Source organism: Homarus americanus, unplaced genomic scaffold, assembly GCF_018991925.1.
Source record: "Homarus americanus isolate GMGI-L3 unplaced genomic scaffold, GMGI_Hamer_2.0 scaffold47628, whole genome shotgun sequence".
NCBI classification, from domain to species: domain Eukaryota; kingdom Metazoa; phylum Arthropoda; class Malacostraca; order Decapoda; family Nephropidae; genus Homarus; species Homarus americanus.
In genome coordinates this window covers 30311-50490 of record NW_024728659.1, presented here as the reverse complement: position 1 = coordinate 50490, position 20180 = coordinate 30311, and the positions used below count along the sequence as shown (strand labels likewise).

General features: G+C 41.1%; 1 protein-coding gene across 1 annotated transcript in view; it reads left to right on the top strand.

Moving 5' to 3' along the window:
* The first annotated feature begins 3818 nt into the window (after window positions 1-3818).
* Window positions 3819-20180, top strand: part of LOC121866170 (iron-sulfur cluster assembly scaffold protein IscU-like) — a 37763-nt gene continuing 21401 nt past the window's right edge. The window contains exon 1 of the mRNA XM_042365772.1: window positions 3819-3970. Coding sequence (XP_042221706.1) covers window positions 3881-3970 — 90 coding nt within the window. The 5' untranslated portion in view covers window positions 3819-3880. The remainder of the gene's footprint in view (window positions 3971-20180) is intronic.

Below are 20180 nucleotides of genomic sequence, written 5' to 3'. Positions count from 1 at the left end.
ACTAACAAAAAGAGGATATATAACATACTTAAAAGATAAAGAACGACAGTCAAGAATAAGATTGTCAAAAATAAAACGCTTTAAGAACCTTAGCATTAATAACAAAAGAAAGATTTATATAGCCCTTGTCAAATTAATTATGGACTACCCATCCATCCCATTGAACACTCTTAGAAAAACGAGCATTAAAAGGTTACAAACAGTACAATATATAGCCCTCAGATTTATATATAACATAAAATATACAGACCACATCAATAATGAACAGCTACACAAGAGAGCAAACCTCTTAGCAATCAATGTAGAAATACACAACAAAGCTGCAAATATTTGGAAAAATGTGACTGAACTTAACACAGAAACATATCAAAACTGGATAAATAATATAGACAACGAAGAATTCCAAGAACACAGTTGGTTTAAATCAGCCAGGAAGAAAGTAATTGAACCATCTCCTGCCCCAATATACATATAAAACATTAATAGAGAGAATAAAAGATGAGTGACCTACCAGCTCCACAAGAACCTGGCAGGCCTCTCCATACAGTGTACCTTTAGACTAACATAACTAATATTTAACATTTAACATTTAACATTTAACATTGAACTAACATCTTAGCAAAAAAAGAAAAAAAAAAAAATGTGACTACCCTCCCAGCTACACAAGGACCTGGGCGGGCTCACTAACTCCAACAATAACAAATAATAATAATAATAATGGATTACCTCCCAGCCAGGAAGTAATTGAACCACCTCCTGCCTCAATATACACGTTTCTACATAAAATATTACTAGAGGAATAAAGATGAGTGACCAACCAGCTCCACTAAGAACCTGGCAGGCCTCTCCATACAGTGTACCCTTAGACTAACACAACTAACACTTAACTAACACCTCAAAAAAAAAAATGTGACTACCCTCCCAGTTACACAAGGACCTGGGCGGGCTCACTAACTCCAACAATAATAAAAATAATAATAATAAGCAGCATTATATAAATAAACCAATATTAATACAAAGGTCTGACGACCCAAGGGAGCAGAACAAAGACAAAACACCAATAAGAAAGATGAAGCGATCTGGTTGAGCCCAGATTCTTTCTACTCCTACTGTATTTCAGTTTCACCACTTTTCCTTCAACCCCTAATAATCTTCTTTCACCTCTTAACTAAAGACTTCGTATCGTATCGATCTCTCTCTTTCTACCTACAGCCGCAGCCAGCAACACCTCCTCCGCCGCTGCCTGGCGGTCCTCGCTCCCGCCGGCGAGCATGGCGACCCACAAGCTGTCCTTCTCTGAGCGTCCTCACCAACCAGCTCTCTCTACATCACGCTTGTAACCATGCTGCCTTCCCAGCACCAAGCTGCATTGTACATCCAATACAACATGTATATAGAGAGCACATTGTGAGTTTCCTTTCTCCATTCCATCCTGAGTGTGAACCAAACATCCTGAACCCCACAGTGTCATTATAAGAATATTGTAGTGGATTTCTCCCCTACAAACACTGTTTGTCGCTGCCTAGCCGACCCCACCAATTCCCCAGTGTATGCCTCGTGGTCTAGGTCAACCAGCGCCGCCATACATCACGGAGCGGGGGTCAACTACTAAGCCACGCCAACCCCCGCTATTTAAGACCTGACCGCTTGGTGATCTCTCTCTTTCTACACACACCAACCAGCCAGCAACACCTCCTCCTCCGCCGCTGCCTGGCGGCCCTCGCTCCTCCTCCGCCTGCCTCGCGGTCCTCTCTCCCGCCGGCGAGCATGGCGACCCACAAGCTGTCCTTCTCTGAGCATCCTCACCAACCAGCTCTCTCTGCATCACGCTTGTAACCATGCTGCCTTCCCAGCACCAAGCTGCATTGTACATCCAATATAACATGTATATAGAGAGCACATTGTGAGTTTCCTTTCTCCATTCCATCCTGAGTGTGAACCAAACATCCTGAACGCTACAATTGGTGACTCCCGGAGATTCGCACTCACACAGGATGGAGGAGAAACTGATCACGCTCCCAGTCTTCAAGCAACATGGAAGACTGGCTTATCCACACAGAAGCAGCTCTCATCGGCTCTACAACTACTGTCTCTACACCGCAGGTTAGACACCCTAGAGCAGCACTGTTTCTCTAAGCAGACACCAGTTCCTCTTCTTGCCCCAAGCACCACGTCCTACCGACCCCAGCACACCCGTCCTGCCTCAGACGCCGACCCCGGCCCAGCAGTAACCCCTGCCGCCCTTGACGCGGCCTCTGTTCCTGAGTGCGGACCCACACACCCCTCTTTTCTCCCTCAGGTACTCCCTGCTAATGTCCTGCACCCTGCTGCTGTCGTAGACCCAGCTGCTGTCACGAGCCCTCATCCGCTTCTGCTGACGCAGCCCCTGCTCCTGACCCAGGCCCACACACCCCAGCAGGCGCATCTGACGACTCTGTACCTGCCGTGAGGGAAGCACAACATTAATCGCCTCCACACACCCTTTTTCTCCCTCTCTTCTCCCACAGATAGTGTGTATCTAGACAGTTGTCTCCAGTGACCGGCTCATCCACGCCATCGCCGTTGTCTCACATGAGGCATGCACCGCCGTTCTGCCTCACATGTGCTAAGCAACACTGCAGACAACAAGTCTCCTACACCGCCTGGAGGGAAGGGGGAGTATTGTAGTGGATTTCTCCCCTACAAAAGCTGTTTGTCGCTGCCTAGCCGACCCCACCAACTCCCCAGTGTATGCCTCGTGGTCTGGGTCAACCAGCGCCGCCATACATCACGGAGCGGGGGTCAACTGCTAAGCCACGCCTACCCCCGCTATTTAAGACCTGACCTCGTGGTGATCTCTCTCTTTCTACCTACAGCCGCAGCCAGCAACACCTCCTCCTCCGCCTGCCTGGCGGTCCTCCTCCGCCTGCCTGGCGGTCCTCGCTCCAGCCGGCGAGCATGGCGACCCACAAGCTGTCCTCTGAGCACCCTCACCAACCAGCTCTCTCTACATTACGCTTGTAACCATGCTGCCTTCCCAGCACCAAGCTGCATTGTACATCCAATACAACATGTATACAGAGAGCACATTGTGAGTTTCCTTTCTCCACCCCATCCTGAGTGTGAACCAAACATCTTGAACCCCACACTACAATACAATATATGTGAATTTACATTATCATAATCAATTTTAAATTAGAAATTCTAACCACGTATTAGATAATGAAGGCGGAGTAAGGATAATGTCAATAAATAACCGCGAACGTTACTGTACAAACGAAAGTCATACTTTTTTTTAATACTATTATTATTACTCCCCAGGGGACGAAAAGCTGAGTCACAAAATCATGCGGTCAGGCACAAATACAGTGGTACTAGTGTCTCGCAGGAAACGCCATGAGTTGTAATATGGAGACAGTGATGTGAGTTGAGGACAATAGGATTTGCACCCACCAAAGAGTGGGTAGCGTACAAGAATTATATCTAAATTATTATGTATAAGTAGAAGGTGACATAACAAAGCGGTTAGTAACTCTTTCTGTGGTAGGAGGTCCCTGGCAGTGGGGCAGTCAATGGCAATAGTGTTGAAGGGTGTTACCCAAGAGAGAAACGGGTGATATTTATTTTCTATTATTTTCAATCTTCAAGAAGAATAAATCATTATTTTCCTCCCCATTCTATCATTTATATTTTTGGTTTACCCTCTTTATATAATCTTCTTAGACACTTATATTTACTTTTCCATTAAGTGCAAAGATATATGTGAAATGGGGAATTTGGAGGAATTTTTGCCTGGAGATTTGGGGTGTTTCGGTCGACGCTGGTTGGCAACACTGCTCCCGTGGTTGTGGTAAACATTGGACATTTGGACAACGTCGTAGTCTGTGTTGTGTCCTGTAAAATGGCACTCCTCCGTGCTACTTCTCGTTCTCTACCCTTCCTGGCTGTCAGGACAACCCAGGTTATTGCCTCGTCTCAATACCACGAGAAGGTAAATACTGTAATGGCTTATCGGGTTTATAGTAGTAAATGTTGGTTCATACAGGGGCTGATCCAAAAAACATCAAAGGAGGAGTACAAGAAGTTTAGGGTAGGGGAACATGCGCTAAAAGCCCCTCCTCTGCTCCCCGATTTTTTTTTCTTAATCTGACTAAAATCATGGGCATTTTCAGGCATGTGCACTTGATATTGGCTGCCCTCAAATTTTGATACAAAATAGGGTAAGTACATAGGATAACCCGTGGGCGAAATTGATTGAAAACAATTTTAAAAATGCTGTATTTTCATTGTTATATTATAGTGGACACTTGTAATTTGTGGAAATATGTTAAAAATATGTATATATTTTTTTAAAGTAAACGCTACTTAACATTTGGGGTTATGAGGAACAGACCTAACCAACCAAACCAAGCAAACCTACCTAACCTTACCTAACTTCCCCGGTATATTAAATAGAAAGAACTTGCGGTATTATTGCGTTTACACACCGTTCATTCCTACCACTAATCTATTATCACATTTGAATAAGACGTCTAATTATAAGTTAATTTTCATCTATTACATTACCGGCGGAAATGTATAATAACGGAGATAGCATATCCAAAATTTTCTCTATTTTCTTCCATTAATCTTCCTCCATTATCACCTGCCTCACCTCCAACACTGCGTGTCTTCTGTGTCTCCTTCATAAATCATAACGCGCATGCGTTCCCATACACATCACGTGGCCAATCAAAAGCGTTTTTGTTTTTGCAACCAATTAAAATGATTTTCGGTTTAATTCGCGGTATATTTGGCCCAATCAAATTCAAGTTTTATTTTTGGTCTCATATTTCGAAATTTAAGTTCAGTTCTGACCATGGAAGTCTGCGATGGGTGTCACTTAAATTATATAGAGCTGATTGCGATTTTGGGGGAAAAAAACAAAGAAATTATAGCATTTTTTTGATCGCATGGTGTTCTTCCAACCTCAGTAAAGTGTACTAAGAGCAAGACTGAATGTAAATATCGCAAAGACCAACATATGTGGCATTGTGTAAGAATCTCTGAATCCAACGACGAGCAAGAACCAGCCCAATAAGGTAAGAAATAGGTGATTCCATCATATGGTGAGAGTCAGTTAGGTTAGGTTTGGTTTTCTAGTGTTTTTTGGTGTATATTTTGCCACGATTTTTTTGGGAAAACGTCCAACGAAAAAAATTCGATAAAAAACCCCCCGCTAATTTCCGCCAAAAATGAAGGTCATATTCGGTCTAAACACACACAAATACAGTCAGTTCTGCTATAACGTGATAGTTGTGTTCTTGTGAAACCTCGCGTAGTAGAAATTCGCGTAATAGAAATAACAGGGCTTATAGAGAAAATAGGGTTAGGTGCAGATTACACGAAATTGAAAAAAATTTAGTAGTTAGCCTGACACAAAGGATAGCACAGTCTAAATAAATGTTACATTCATATCTAATAATGAAATCATACAGTAAATGTTACACTTTACCTTGAAAAAATATGAATATAACTTGATGGGGGAGAAGGGTGATTTTGAGGTTGAGGAGTCATGCAGAGAGGAGTTGAGAGTTGTCATCGTCATCATCATCAGGTGCAGATTTTGTTGCATGGTTGAGACGAAAACGTCTAATTCCAGAAGTGGATGGCTGTGGTTCAATGTCTTCAAATTGCTTCTTGGGGGTTAACTTAAAAATAGACATCTAGTGTTTCTTCTTTCACAAAGAAGCTGTTCATAAGGTGCCAAAAAAGACTTAACACCACGAACTGCAATCCTGCTCCTTTCTGCATTGTAGTCATTGTCTTCCAAGATCTGCAACTGCTTATCAACTTCCCTCAGGATAGAAGACAAAACAGAAGTGGGAAGCATCCTTGACTTCATCATCTTCGGCATCTTCTATTTCCCCAGCAGCAACAAGTTGTTGTAGATCAGCTGTAGAGAGGTCTTCACAGTGGGACTCAAGCATTTCCTCAACATCAGCCCTTTCCACTTCAGCAAAGACAACTTGCTTTGCAGGAGAAACACAATTTTCTTTTATTTTGGGGAGCTCCTCTGATGCATCAAAGCCTTTAAAATCATGAATTAAATCTGGGAGAAGCTTCTGCCAAACTCCACTCAAGCAGTCCTTACTTACATCTCCCCAGGCCTCCACAATGATGTCAATTGCATGCTTGATGTTGAAACTTTAACCAAAACTGAAGAACACTGGCCTTATCATCTCCTTCCTCAGAAGCTGCAATAAGTTTCTTAAATGTACGCCTCAAATAATAGGCTTTGAAGGCTGCTATTACTCCTTGGTCCATTGGTTGAAGGAGAGATGTTGTATTTGGAGGTAGAAAGAGCACTTTGATATTGTCAGAAAGCTCAGCAATGGTGGGAGGGTGGCCTGGCGCATTATATAAAATGAGGAGAATCTTAAAATCTATATTCTTCTTCTTGCAATAACTTTTAAAAATATTTTCAAAAACATCCACAAGAAGGTCAGAAAAAATTTGTCCCGTTATCCAACCTTTTTTGCTTGACCTAAAGTAAACACCTAGAGTAGACTTTATGTAACCCTTTAAAGCTCGCGGGTTGACAGAGTGATACACCAGCACAGGCTTAAGCTTTAAGTCTCCACTAGCATTTGCACCCAACAACACTGTCACACGGTCCTTCGCAGCCTTAAAGCCTGGAGCATGTGCTTCATTCTTGGAAATGTAAGTTCTTGTTGGCATGCGCTTCCAGTATAAACCCGTTTCATCCAAATTAAAAATTTGGTCTAAAGTGTAGCCTTCTTCCTGAATCAATTTCTTTACAGTGGGAGGAAACGTCCGCACATTTGCTTCGTCGGCACTGGCTGCTTCACCACATAACTTTACATTATGAAACGCATAGCGGTTCTTAAAACCAGACAACCATCCACTCCTAGCAGTAAAGGCAATCACATCAGCAGGATTTTCAGCTTTTTTCTTTAGGTCCTCATATATTGATAAGGCTTTCTCTTGAATGGTGAGAAAGATGGAACCAGATCTCTTTTTCGTTTGATCTTCTATCCAAACACTTAGAAGCCATTCCATCTCCTCAAGTTCCTTTTGCCGTGATCTCACACTTTTGCTAGCACTCAAGGTTTTTCCAGCAATACAGCTTGCTTTAATCTTTGCTGCATTGTCTCTAATGGTGAGTAAAGTAGACTCCTTTATTCCCGTTGCACGCACAATATCACATGTTCTTTCCTTATTTTCAAAACGCTTGATAACATCAAGCTTTTCTTCAAGTGTTATAGCCTTTCTTTTACGATCACCACCGGAAATGCGATCTCCAGAACGCTTCCTGGAGATATTCTTCTTCTCCATATTCACAAAATTGGAGAAACAGTAAGCAAAAATCACTGAGGATGCATCAAAACTTCCCACACGTTTCAAACTGATCGTGTGTGACGTAAACAGAGAGCGTGGGTGTAAAACGCTACATATTTTGTTTTTCTCTTTTATTTAAAATTTTACAATTTACATATACTGTACAGGTATACTGTATACATAAATACAGTATAGTCTCCATTTACGCGGTCAATTGAACCCGTGGAGGTCCGCGTAAAACGAGAAACGCGTAAACGAAATAACAGAACATATGGGATTAATTGAAATAGAGACTGGGCCGACCCCCAAACTCCACTTTTTCAGACACAATACCTAGGTTGTAGTAAAAATAGTATCATAATTTTATGATGGTATGCGCACACACATAATATAGAAGAGAAATATCAATAAGAGAATAATATACTGTACCAGGTAAAAGAAAAATCAAGGTTTAACACTTACTTAAGTAGAAGAGATGGGTCGGCATACTGGGATGGGGGCTGGTTCCGAGGCAGAGGGCAGATTAGTGGCCCTCAGGTGAATCACTATCACTATCCACCACAGATGTCAGGGCCTACCTGACAAACCCCTCAAAGTCACCATCACTGTCACTGACTTGGGCTGGCTGTTGTGGGTTGCGGGCGAAGAAGTCGGTGATGTTACGCTGACGGCTAGTGTTGATGTTGTCGTGATACATCTTGACATACGGCTCCATAGTTTGGTCTAGATGGTTATTGGAGACTTCATATCGGTGATTGAGAGGGTCTTTGGAAAGGATGAGCTTGAGTTTCTCGGCAAACTCGATGGCATCATTTATATCACCATGTGTTAACTTCTGTTCTGGTGCTGCGGCACCACCTGCCTCCTCACTGACGTCATCGTCTTTCAACAAATCGTCGGCAGTCACCTCAGGATCCCTGATTACCTCCATGATGTTGTCGTTGGTGGTCTCGGAGAAGCCTGCAGCTGTAACACTCTGTGCAGCTTCTCTTGCAAGGTCCAGTGCCACTGCAACAGACTGAGCCTCTCCAGCCACAGGTTGACTCTGCCTCCCACCTGAGATACCCTGCAACACATGCCGCCACGCGTGATGAATCGTTGCCACAGACAGCTGCCCCCATGCCTCCACCAAGAAATCAACAGCTTTCTTGACGTTAAACATTTTCCAAAACTGTTTGACTCGCACTTCATGCTCCGCCAACTCTTCTTCTGGATCCTCGTCCTCGCTTTCGCTATCTGTGCCACTCAGAAGGTTCTGCAACTCATCCTTGGTGTTTGTGTAGTCGTTCAGGAGCTTAAACTTTTTTGCGGAGAATGCAGCCTTAACGCTGCAGATCAACTCCTGGTCCATGGGCTGGATTAGCGACGTAGTGTTGGGAGGAAGGAAGATCACTTGTACACTGGGGTGACGATCCAACAGTAGGGACGAGTGTCCTAGTGCGTTGTCAAGGAGCAACAAAATGTTAAATGGAACATTATGTTGCTCGCAGAATTTCTTAACGTCGGGAACGAAACAGTCGTCAAACCAGGAGAGGGACAGACCAGCGAACAGACTTGACAATGAAGGTCTTGGAAGGTAATTTTTTTCCAAAACGGACCGGATTCATCCATGTTCAACACCTGGTCGTCGGTGTACTGTCCTTCCTCCATAACTTCTCGTAAGAATGGAGGAAAATCCATGGCGGCAGCACGGTCAACACTGGCTCCTTCACCAACAATGTTAATGTTGGTTATCTTGTTACATTTCTTAAACCCTTGCAGCCACCCAGAGGAAGCAGTGAAGGGTTTGGGCTCTGCAATTCCCATCTTGCGCGCCACTGATTCGTAGAGTTCACAGGCGTAGTCCTGCACTGCCTGCGTGTCGACCGCCATGTTACGTCTTGCCTGACGAATCAAGTAGCTCACCAGTAAATTCTCAGTCTTGAGCAGCACCTTATTCTGACAATACTTCACCATTGAAGCACCTGCAGACTTTGTGATGCTCATGTGTTCTTTTATCTTGGCGGCATCCTTCTTGATTGTACGAATCGTAGATTCGTTAACCCCATGCTGGCGCGCGAGATCAACTTGTCGGGTTCCCTTTTGTAAGTCCTGGACGATTTTGTATTTTACTTCATAACTTAGGGTGCGTCGTATCTTCTTGGGCTTGGGGCGGCTTGCTCCAGGTAATTCAAGGTTTTTCTGGGGTGGTGGGGGTCCAGCAGAAGCCATTGTTGAACAGATTAGCGGGCACAAGAGAGAACAGTATACGCGGAGACTGTGAACAATGAGACTGGCCTGGGTAGGTCAGTGGCTTCTTCCTTCCCGTGGCTGGGCACGTCATATTACATTAGACCAATCACAGCTAGCGGCGGAGGGAGGTAAGGATGCGTGACCCAATCACAGTCCGATATGTCATATGACGTCAGCGATAACGCAACAGCGACATACTGCGCACCCTTCCCGCACCGCTTCACGCGTATGGTCAAGAATGGGCCGCGTGAATCATAATTGGCGCGGCGCGTCTGGACCTCTTGCCGCGTAATTGAAACATTTCATTCTGGCAAGGTGCCACGTAAATGACCAAACGCATAAACGAAATCCGCGTAAATCAAGACTGTACTGTATTACATAAATTATTTCTGCAATTCTTCACAAACAAAACACATAAATCAATTGAACATGTGATGTCGAACGTGAACTGTAAACACTGCATAACCCCGTGCCAAGCGACAATACTGTACACTTAAAACATTCGAGTGGATTCGCGTCATAGCCAACATGCGTTCGCGTTTTACAAATATCGTTCTTCTATTCATCAATCGCGTTACAGCCAATTCGCGTTGACAAAACACGTGTTATAGCAGAACTGACTGTACACTAGAAAAATATATTTTTGACTTTCTAACAGAGAACGGTGTGACAATGCAAATTTACCGAACTTACTATGATATGGTGAAATTTGAGGCATTTCTGGATGTGAGATGATATGGCCGCATCGGCGCCATGCAGCTGGCGGGTTAGTCCAATTATTAACCAAAAATAGTTTTTCTGTGTGTATTATGGTGCGTACTGACCTCACTCAGTTGTGTACTGACCTCACTAGAGGAAAGATCACGGCAGGCTGAGCTCCCGGAGATTAATTGTAAGTAATTGCTAGTGCTGCTTGTGAACAGGGCTGTGCCCTTCAGAGGGCCGAGTTAGAGAGGGCCAAGGAAGAAATCTTGAAATTAAAGGAAGTGATAGTGAGGATGGAGGAAGAAACGAGACAAGGAAAGCCTGTGTCTGACGAAAACTCAGGCGAATGGAAGGTTGTGAGGAGAGGGACGACCAAACTGGTGGTGAAAAAACACACCAAGGATACAACAACAACATCTAAATGTACCAACTCTTTCAGTCGTTTGATAGACGAATTGGACGTTAGCATAGTCAGGGACAAGGTTGACAAGGAAGGTACGAAAACCATAATTGTTGGCGATTCCCAGGTACGGTAACCTGGATAGAGCTTTTTGTGGTAAAAATAAAGATAGGATGAGGGTGTGTTTGCCGGAGCTGGGGTGGGGGATATAGTTCACAGGATGGACAATATCTTGTCTGGTAATGGGAACAAACCCATTATCTGCCTCAGTGCAGGAGGCAATGATATTGGCTGGTGTAGGAGTGAGGAGCTTCGTGATAAGTTCAAGACAGCTATGGAATGCATTAGGTCGAAAGGAGGTATCCCTATCATATGTGGTATCCTGCCTAGAAGGAGAGTTGCAATGAATGGTTGTCAAGGGCAGTTGGTGTCAATGGCCATCTTGAGAGATATCGCAAGGCAATATCAGTCCCATTTGTAGACAACTGGGACAACTTCTATGGCAGAAAGGACCTTTATGCTAGGGATGGGGTGGCAACCCTGGCTGGCTCTCTTGTGAGGACAGTTCAAAAGATGTCAAAGTCTTTAAACTGATAGGAGAACATATGAGCACGGGGGTGGAGGAGACTGCAGTGGGAGTGGGTAAACAAAGTGAAAGGTTACAGGGAAATAGTGCTAGGAATGATGACAAAACTAAATTAGGCAGGGAGTTAAAACCTAAACGCAACAAAGAGAGGACCCAGAACATGAATAACTTAAATGTCTAATACTCTAGCAGTAGAAGTATGAGAAACAAAATGGATGAAATCAGGGCGTTGGTATGTACTGAAAAAATCGATATAATAGCATTCACCGAAACATGGATAAACCTAGACTCACGTGAGTTACCTGTCGAATACCAAATTGCAGGTTACAAATTATTCCATACCGATAGGCAGATTAGGAAAGGGGGCAGAGTAGCAATCTTTGTCAGGGATAATCTGAACTGTAAAATAAATAAGGAAATAAAAATAGAGCGGAATACAGAAACAATTTGGATAGAATTAATCAATGGTAGGGAAAAACAAATCACAGGAGTAATTTATAGACCTCCTAATCTTGATAGAGTTAATGAGCGACTTATTTGGGATAAATGTGCAGGGCTTCCATACATAGCAAAGTCTGTGTCGTAGGCTACTTTAACTTTAGCCAAATAGGTTGGATTGACCTTACGAGTAACTCGGAATCAGATGATTTTCTTGAAACAATCCAGGACTGTTTCCTAATCCAACATATAACCGAACCCACCCGGGGTAATAATATACTTGATTTAGTTCTGTCAAACAGAGAAAACCTCATTAGTAATGTCGAGGTAGGGAACAAACTTGCTAACAGCGATAACAAAGAAATTAGATTCCAGTTAGAATTTAAGAGCAGATGCAAGCAGATGCAAGGAAAATTCCACTAAGTCCCAGATTTCAGAAGGGCAAACTTTGATAGTTTGAAGAGGCAGTTGAGAGAAGGGGTATTGCACTTGGGGGTGAATTATATGACCTCACAATGTACCCACAGAGGGCGACCTCACCTTCCCTGGAGACCTGACGGTTGCGGTTGGGGATGACCTGATAACGAGATCTGAGGTTGCCGAGTTCCACAACAATTTAAATAATGAGTTACTTAATGCACAAAGGCAGAACATACCATACAGAAAACTCAGATCAAACAACAATGACCCTAAATGGATAAATACTTATTTAAAGAATATTATTGGACAAAGGAAGGCTATAGGTAGGAGAATAAATCGTGGTGAAGTTTACCTCCGAGATTATTATAAGGTATTGGCTGGTAGAGTTAAGACCGAGATAAGAAAAGCAAAGAGGAATAATGAACTGAAGATAGCAAGGGAGGCAAAGTCAAACCCCAAGGGATTCTATCAAATGTATCAAACTAAAACATGAAAAAAGATTGGACCATTACAGTCAGATACCGGCGAGCTAACTGATAACGACGGAGAATGAGCAATAATCTGAATAAATATTTTTCAACAGTTTTCACCACCGAAAATTTAAACATTATACCCGAGGCACCGACTCTGTACTGAGATAGTGAAGAAAATAAATTAAGCGAGATATTAGTGACTAGTAACGACGTTAGTAAGCAAATAGACAAACTAAAGCCGAATAAGTCACCAGGTCCTGATGAGATATTTGCCAGAGTATTAAAGGAATGTAAGGAAGAGCTTAGTATGCCCTTAGCAAAGTTGTTTAACATGTCCTTAAAAATGGGTGTAGTACCAGAATCCTGGAGGATAGCGAATGTACCGGTAATACCGATTTTCAAGAAGGGAGATAGATCACTATCCTCTAACTACCGACCAGTCTCACATCAATCATAGGCAAATTACTGGAAGCAATCATTTCAAACTATTCAAAATCACCTGGAGAAGCACGCAAGTTGATCAATGATTCCCAACATGGCTTCACAAGCGGGCGTTTATATCTAACTAATCTATTAACATTCTTTTCATCTGTTTTCGAATCAGTGGACGAGAGGCACAATTATGATGTGGTATATCTCAACTTTAGCAAAGCCTTTGACAGAGTCCCCCACGAAAGACTAATAAGAAAAGTGGAGGCTCATGGCATTAAAGGAGATATTCTAAAATGGATTATGGCATGGTTACAGGACAGGAAACAGCGAGCGAGCATTAACGGCACTAAATCCCATTGGAGCAACGTCACTAGTGGAGTTCCCCAAGGCTCAGTACTCGGACCATTGTTATTTATTATATACATAAATGACGTAACAGTTTCAGCAACAGCTTTATGGAAAGCTATAGCTTCAGCCAGAGTTGAACCTGATGACTTCATCATCTGAGTAAAGACCCGCACAATATTCATTGGCTGTCCTTATGTTTTAGACTTTACCGCCATTGGTGAATAGAATTTATGGGGGATTAGTGGTCTCATATTACTGACCTGATGGAATGTGGGTGTAACCTATTTATTGGTATTATTTTTTATTTATTCCTCACATTTACTGGTACTGTACAGTAGGGTCGGGATATATCACGATATAGGGTCCAAAGATGTTCGCTATGCAGTCAGTTCTGCTACAACGCGATAGTTGTGTTCTTGTAAAACCTTGCGTTGTAGAAATTCACGCAATAGAAATAACGGCTTATGGAGATTATAGGGTTAGGTGCAGATTTCTCAAAATCGAAAAAAAATTAGTAGTTAGCTTAACACAAAGGATAGCACAGTCCTAAATAAATGTTACATTCATGTCTAATAATGAAATCATACAGTAAATGTAACACTTTACCTTGAAAAAATATGAATATAACTTGATGGGGGAGAAGGGTGATTTTGAGGTTGAGGAGTCATGCAGAGAGGAGTTGAGAGTTGTCATCATCATCATCAGGTGCAGATTTTGTTGCATGGTTGAGACGAAAACGTCTAATTCCAGAAGTGGATGGCTGTGGTTCAATGTCTTCAAATTGCTTCTTGGGGGTTAACTTAAAAATAGACTTCTAGTGTTTGCTGCTTTGCCGTCTTTCTTCTTTCACAAAGAAGCTGTTCATAAGGTGCCAAAAAAAATTTAACACCGCGAACTGCATTCTTGTTCCGTTCTGCATTGTAGTCATTGTCTTCCAAGAGCTGCAACTGCTTATCAACTTCCCTCAGGATGAAAGACAATAGAGAAGTGGGAAGTTGTTGTAGATCAGCTGTAGAGAGGTCTTCACAGTGGGACTCGAGCAGTTTCTCAACATCAGCGTCTTCCACTTCAGCAAAGCCAACTTGCTTTGCAAAAGAAACACAATTTTCTTTTATTTTGGGGAGCTCCTCTGATGCAACAAAGCCTTTAAAATCATGAATGAAATCTGGGAGAAGCTTCCGCCAAACTCCACTCAAGCAGTCCTTACTTACATCAAGAACACTTTGATATTGTCAGAAAGCTCAGCAATGGTGGGAGGGTGGCTTGGCGCATTATATAAAATGAGGAGAATCTTGATATTGATATTATTCTTCTTGCAATAAATTTTAAAACTATTTTCAAAACATCCATAAGAAGGTCAGAAAAAAATTGTCCTGTCATCCAACCTATCAAATAACACTTCACAAACAAAACGCATGAATCAATTTAACATGTGATGTCGAACGTGAACTGTAAACACTGCATAATCCCGCACCAAGTGACAGTACACTTAAAACATTCGAGTGGAATTACGTTACAGCCAACACGCTTTCGCGTTTTACAAATATCGTTCTTCTATTCATCAATCGCGTTATATCCAATTCGCGTTGACAAAACACGCGTTGTAGCAGAAATGACTATATACTAAATCGCAATACAGTCATGCGGCGGTTAACGTCTGATCGCATATACGTCCGCCCCCAGAAAAAACCCACTTCCATGACGCCTGCTGGACCACCACTCCACGACCCCCTGACGGAGACACGATGATCCTTCTCATACTGGCCACATATTATGTGTTAAAGGAATATCCTTCCTCAGGCTTTAGTAAGCATTTGCCTCCAGGTGTAATGTTAACCTACATTTATTGAGGATAAAATCTTTCACCTACAAATTGACAATAACACATTTGCTGTAATCAGACATATCTAGTTGCCTCAACAATTGCAACCCCAGTTGCAATTGGGGTTGCAATTTCAAATTCTGTGTCGTTACTAAGGCGTCCTGAATCAAGAGAAAACGGACTCCTATGATGGGGGACACAAGCGCTCACACGTGCCACTCATACTGACAGACTTGACACTCACTTCCTTGACAAGTTTTACCAACCATTTGTTGTGTACGTTGTCGAGTGAATTTAGTCAATATTGTACAGTACAAGTACACTGCAATACAGTGGTCCCTCGGTTAACAATGGACCTAAGTGATTACGGTACTGAAATTGTTATGTCTATTGCGAATATAGGTTGTTTATACAGGTATTCAAATAAATCACTATCTTACAAGAATCCCAGCAATGTAAGTTATATTCACCCAGGTCGTTTGGGTGGCAAATTATGAGAAGAGCTTAGTCACTCTTTAGTAATGATAAATAAACACGCAGGCCTTCAGCACCAACTGTCAAATCATATCTCAAATAAATAAACAAACACCAGACTCTCTGTCACCTCACCTCCCGCTCCCCCCCCTGCTCCGCCCCTCCTCCCATGCTCGCTGGCTACCTCCCTCCTTGTGTTCCCAGACAAAAGATTGGTGATTGCTTTATGCTTTAAGGTGTTTATTTTATATAATATCTCAGATTAAAGTTAGGATAATATAATTTGCATTGTTGAAATCCTTGCAAGACAGAGATTAATTTGAATATAAACGTCATATATTTTGCTCAAGAGATAAAAATTGTAGTACATTAGTGTACAATACTGTAGTACATTTTATAATATATAGTTTTTTAACTGTATTTTTGGGTAGATTTACATAAATTTCTTCATTTATTTTCATCCATTTACATGCACACACCATACTAAAAGAAATGTAAAAGAAATAAATGACTTAAGTGCAAAGCTGGAGTGCACATGTACAACTTGATTACGGTACTAAAATTGTTATGTCTCGTGCGAATTATAGGTTGTTTATATTTAAATAAATCAGCATCTTACAAGAATCCCAGCAATGTAAATTATATTCACCCAGGTCAATTCACTGGCTTTTTATAAGAGAGAAGCTTATTCACTTAAGAATTGATAAATAAACACGCGTTAGACCTGGGCCTGTACTAACTGTCAAACGTACTACCCCCCTCCTGCCTCCCTCCCCCCATGCCCCCTCGCTCGCTCCCTCCCTCCCTCTCCCCCATCTGCCCAGCATTGCTGGAATCCTTGTAAAACAGTGAATAATTTTAATATAAACGTCATGTATTTTGCACAAGAGATAAAAATTAATCACCTGTATCACATTACAGTAGTGATTTAAGAGTAAAAGTGAATATGTACGTATATAGTATTCCACATACACGTAAGTATAAATACAAAGTTTATGTGATGATCGGACAACGTCCATTTCGGTTAATGTCACGTTTCCAAGACCATATCTAGGACGTTAACCTGCGCATGACTGTACAGTGGAGTCTGGATTTACGCGGTTTTGGTTAACGTGTTTGGTCATTTACGCGGTGCCTTGCCAGATTCTGCATTTACGCGGTCAATTGAACCCGTGGAGGCCCGCGTAAAACGAGAAACGCGTAAATGAAATAACAGAACATATGGGATTAATTGAAATAGAGACTGGGCCGACCCCCAAACTCCACTTTTTCCGACACAATACCTACGTTGTAGTAACAATAACATCTTAATTTTATGATGGTATGCACACACAATTAATATTTAAGAGAAATACAGTCGCCCAGTTAATGTCCATTCAAATAATGGACTCAACTCCCCCCCGCCCCTTACCAGCTCGCTGGCTCCTCCCCCTCTGAGAAATGTTTGGGTGAAAACACTAGATCTTAAGGTATAGTAATAAATAATACCTCAGACTAAAGTTAGGATAATATAATTGACATTGCTGGATTCCTTGCAGGACAGGGAATATTTTGAATGTAAACGTCATATATTTTGCACAAAAGATAAAATGTTTGCTAATTTTCATCATCTCCTTACATTACATGTAAATTTGTACCGTATGTCTAATGCAAATTTTAAGATGTTTATATTTAAAATAATCACCATCTTGTAAGAAGTCCAGCAATGTAAATTATATTCTGGCCGGGTAATTTGTATGAATTTTATGAACTAAAAACAAATTTCTTCAGTAAATAAACAAATTATACTTCACCCAGACACTATCTGTCAATCAAAATACCCCACCTTCCACTCCCCCCCTCTTCCCACGCTTGCTGGGTCACCTCCCTCCCTCCCTCCCTACCCCCCACCCCCACCTTCCCTCCCCACCAGAGAAATGTTTGGGTTAAAACAGTATATTTACATTTTTAGTAATAAATAATACCTCAGACTAAAGTTAGGATAATATAATTGACATTGTTGGATTCCTTGCAGGACAGGAAATATTTTGAATGTAAACGTCATATATTTTGCACAAAAGATAAAATATTTGCTAATTTTCATCATCTCCTTACATTACAGTGAGTTCTGCTATAACGCGTGTTTTGATAACGCGAATTTGCTCTAACGCGATTTATGAATTAGGAACGATATTTGTATAACGCGAACGCTTGTTTGCTATAACGCGATTTTTGCTTACTATTTCTCCAATTTTGTGGTACAGTGGGGTATGCTATAACGAATCTAATTGGTTCTAGAACCTTGTTCGTTATAGCATTCGTTCGTTATAGGATTAATCCGTTCCAGGCCCCCAAATACAACCACTTAACACTGAAAAATATAATATAAAATTGTAAAAATTGTAAAAAAGTGCATAAATATGCATCTAAACCCCTGAAATAAAGAATATCATTAATATTTGTAATAAAAAAACAATAAATTAGAAAAAAAAAATTAAATAATGTTCGTTGTAGGAGTTTCGTTCGTTATAGCATTCTCAATTTTATAGGTAAAACCGTTCGTTATAGGAATATTCGTAGTAGGATCCGTTCGTTATAGCATACCCCACTGTATTAACTGTGAATATAGTAAAGAAGAATATCAACAAGAAGCGTTCTGGTGATAGAATTCCCGGTGATGATCGTAAAAGAAAGGATATAACACTTGAAGAGAAGCTCGATTTTATCAACCTCAAAATCACCCTTCTCCCCCATCAAGTAAAGTGTTACATTTACTGTATGATTTCATTATTAGATATGAATGTAACATTTATTTAGACTGTGCTATCCTTTGTGTTAGGCTAACTACTAAATTTTTTCGATTTCGAGTAATCTGCACCTAACCCTATTTTCTCCATAAGCCCTGTTATTTCTATTACGCGATTTTCTATAACACGATATTTTACAAGAACACAATTATCGTTATAGCAGAACTACCTGTACATCTAAAATTTGTATGTCTAATGCAAATGTTAAGATGTTTATATTTAAAATGATCACCATCTTGTAAGGATTCCAGCAATGTAAATTATATATTTAATGAGCTAAAAACATATATATCTTCAGTAAATATACAAATTATACTTCGCCCGCGTAAATGATGAAATTTACCGCGTAATTAAAACATTTCAAGGAGCTGCGAATATGACCAAACGCGTAAACAAAAACCGCGTAAATCCAGACTCAACTGTATTGTGTCGGAAAAAGTGGGGTTTGGGGGTCGGCCCAGTCTCTATTTCAATTAATCCCATATGTTCTGTTATTTTATTTACGCGTTTCTTGTTTTACGCGGGCCTCCATGGGTTCAATTGTCCGTGTAAATGCAGACTCCACTGTATATAATTACATGTAATCAATGGGGAAAATAGGGTTAGGTTCTGGAGGCCCATAAAGGTGACTAACTTGACCTAACGAGTTCATTTTCTTACTAACTAAAGCACCAATGAACATTAGACTCTGGAACAACAGGCTATTTCAATTCAAGGAACACCAGACTCGGCAGCAGACGCCACACTGCTGCCCTCACTTGACAATCCCACACCTACAAAAGCGAACACCAAAAATATTACTTACAGTATTAAATCATTTCCATTAAGCTTTCCATTATCTTCACTTCAATTTTTACATCACTAGCAACCCATTTACAACCCTTAGAAGTCGTAATCTGCGGCAGAGTCGGCTGCTTTCTCATCACTCACTCAGAAAGACTGAGCGTGAATGTGTGAGTGAGCAGCCACGGTAGCGCCTCTGGTGAACAAATAATGCATTTGTTTGCCATGGCGGTATATTTGAAATATTTCCTACCCGATTTCCCTCTCGAAATAATTTTTTTTATCGCTATATACAGTACAGTATAGGAAAATTTTGATAATTTTGGTAGCCGCGATATAAATTTTTTTATATAAAGTTGCGACATATCCCAACCCTCCTGTATACAGTATACAGTAGAATGTCGATTTAAAGCGATTTAATTTAAGATTATTGATTTAAAGCAACACCCACAATTAAGGACAATGTTTTAATTTATAGCGAATCTTTCCTATTTTGCGTGAGTCAATCTGGCGCATCATATTCAAAATTTTGCTCCTAATGTTTTTTTGGGCACGCTACACTGTCCTAAGGGCAAAGCTGTGCTGTACATGTACTCAAAATAATGTACTAAATGATTACTAAAATGTTTATCTAGTGCAAACTATCGTATGATTAGTATATTCAAATTAATCACTATCTTATAAGAATTCCAGCAATGTAAATTATATTCTCTCCAGTCACTTCTGTGACATTTTATGAGCAAAAAACATAAACTCAAGTTAAAGGACATAAATAAACAAGTAAATATTCACTAGACCTTTGCCCCCAACTGTCACACATGTCACTGTCACTTCCCTCCCTCCCTCCCTCCTGCCCCAGCCAGAGTTTGGTGTTTTAGGCTTAAAGTTTTTATCTTATATAATGTCAGACTAAAGTTAGGAGAATATAATTTGTATTGCTGGAATCCTTGAAAGACAACGG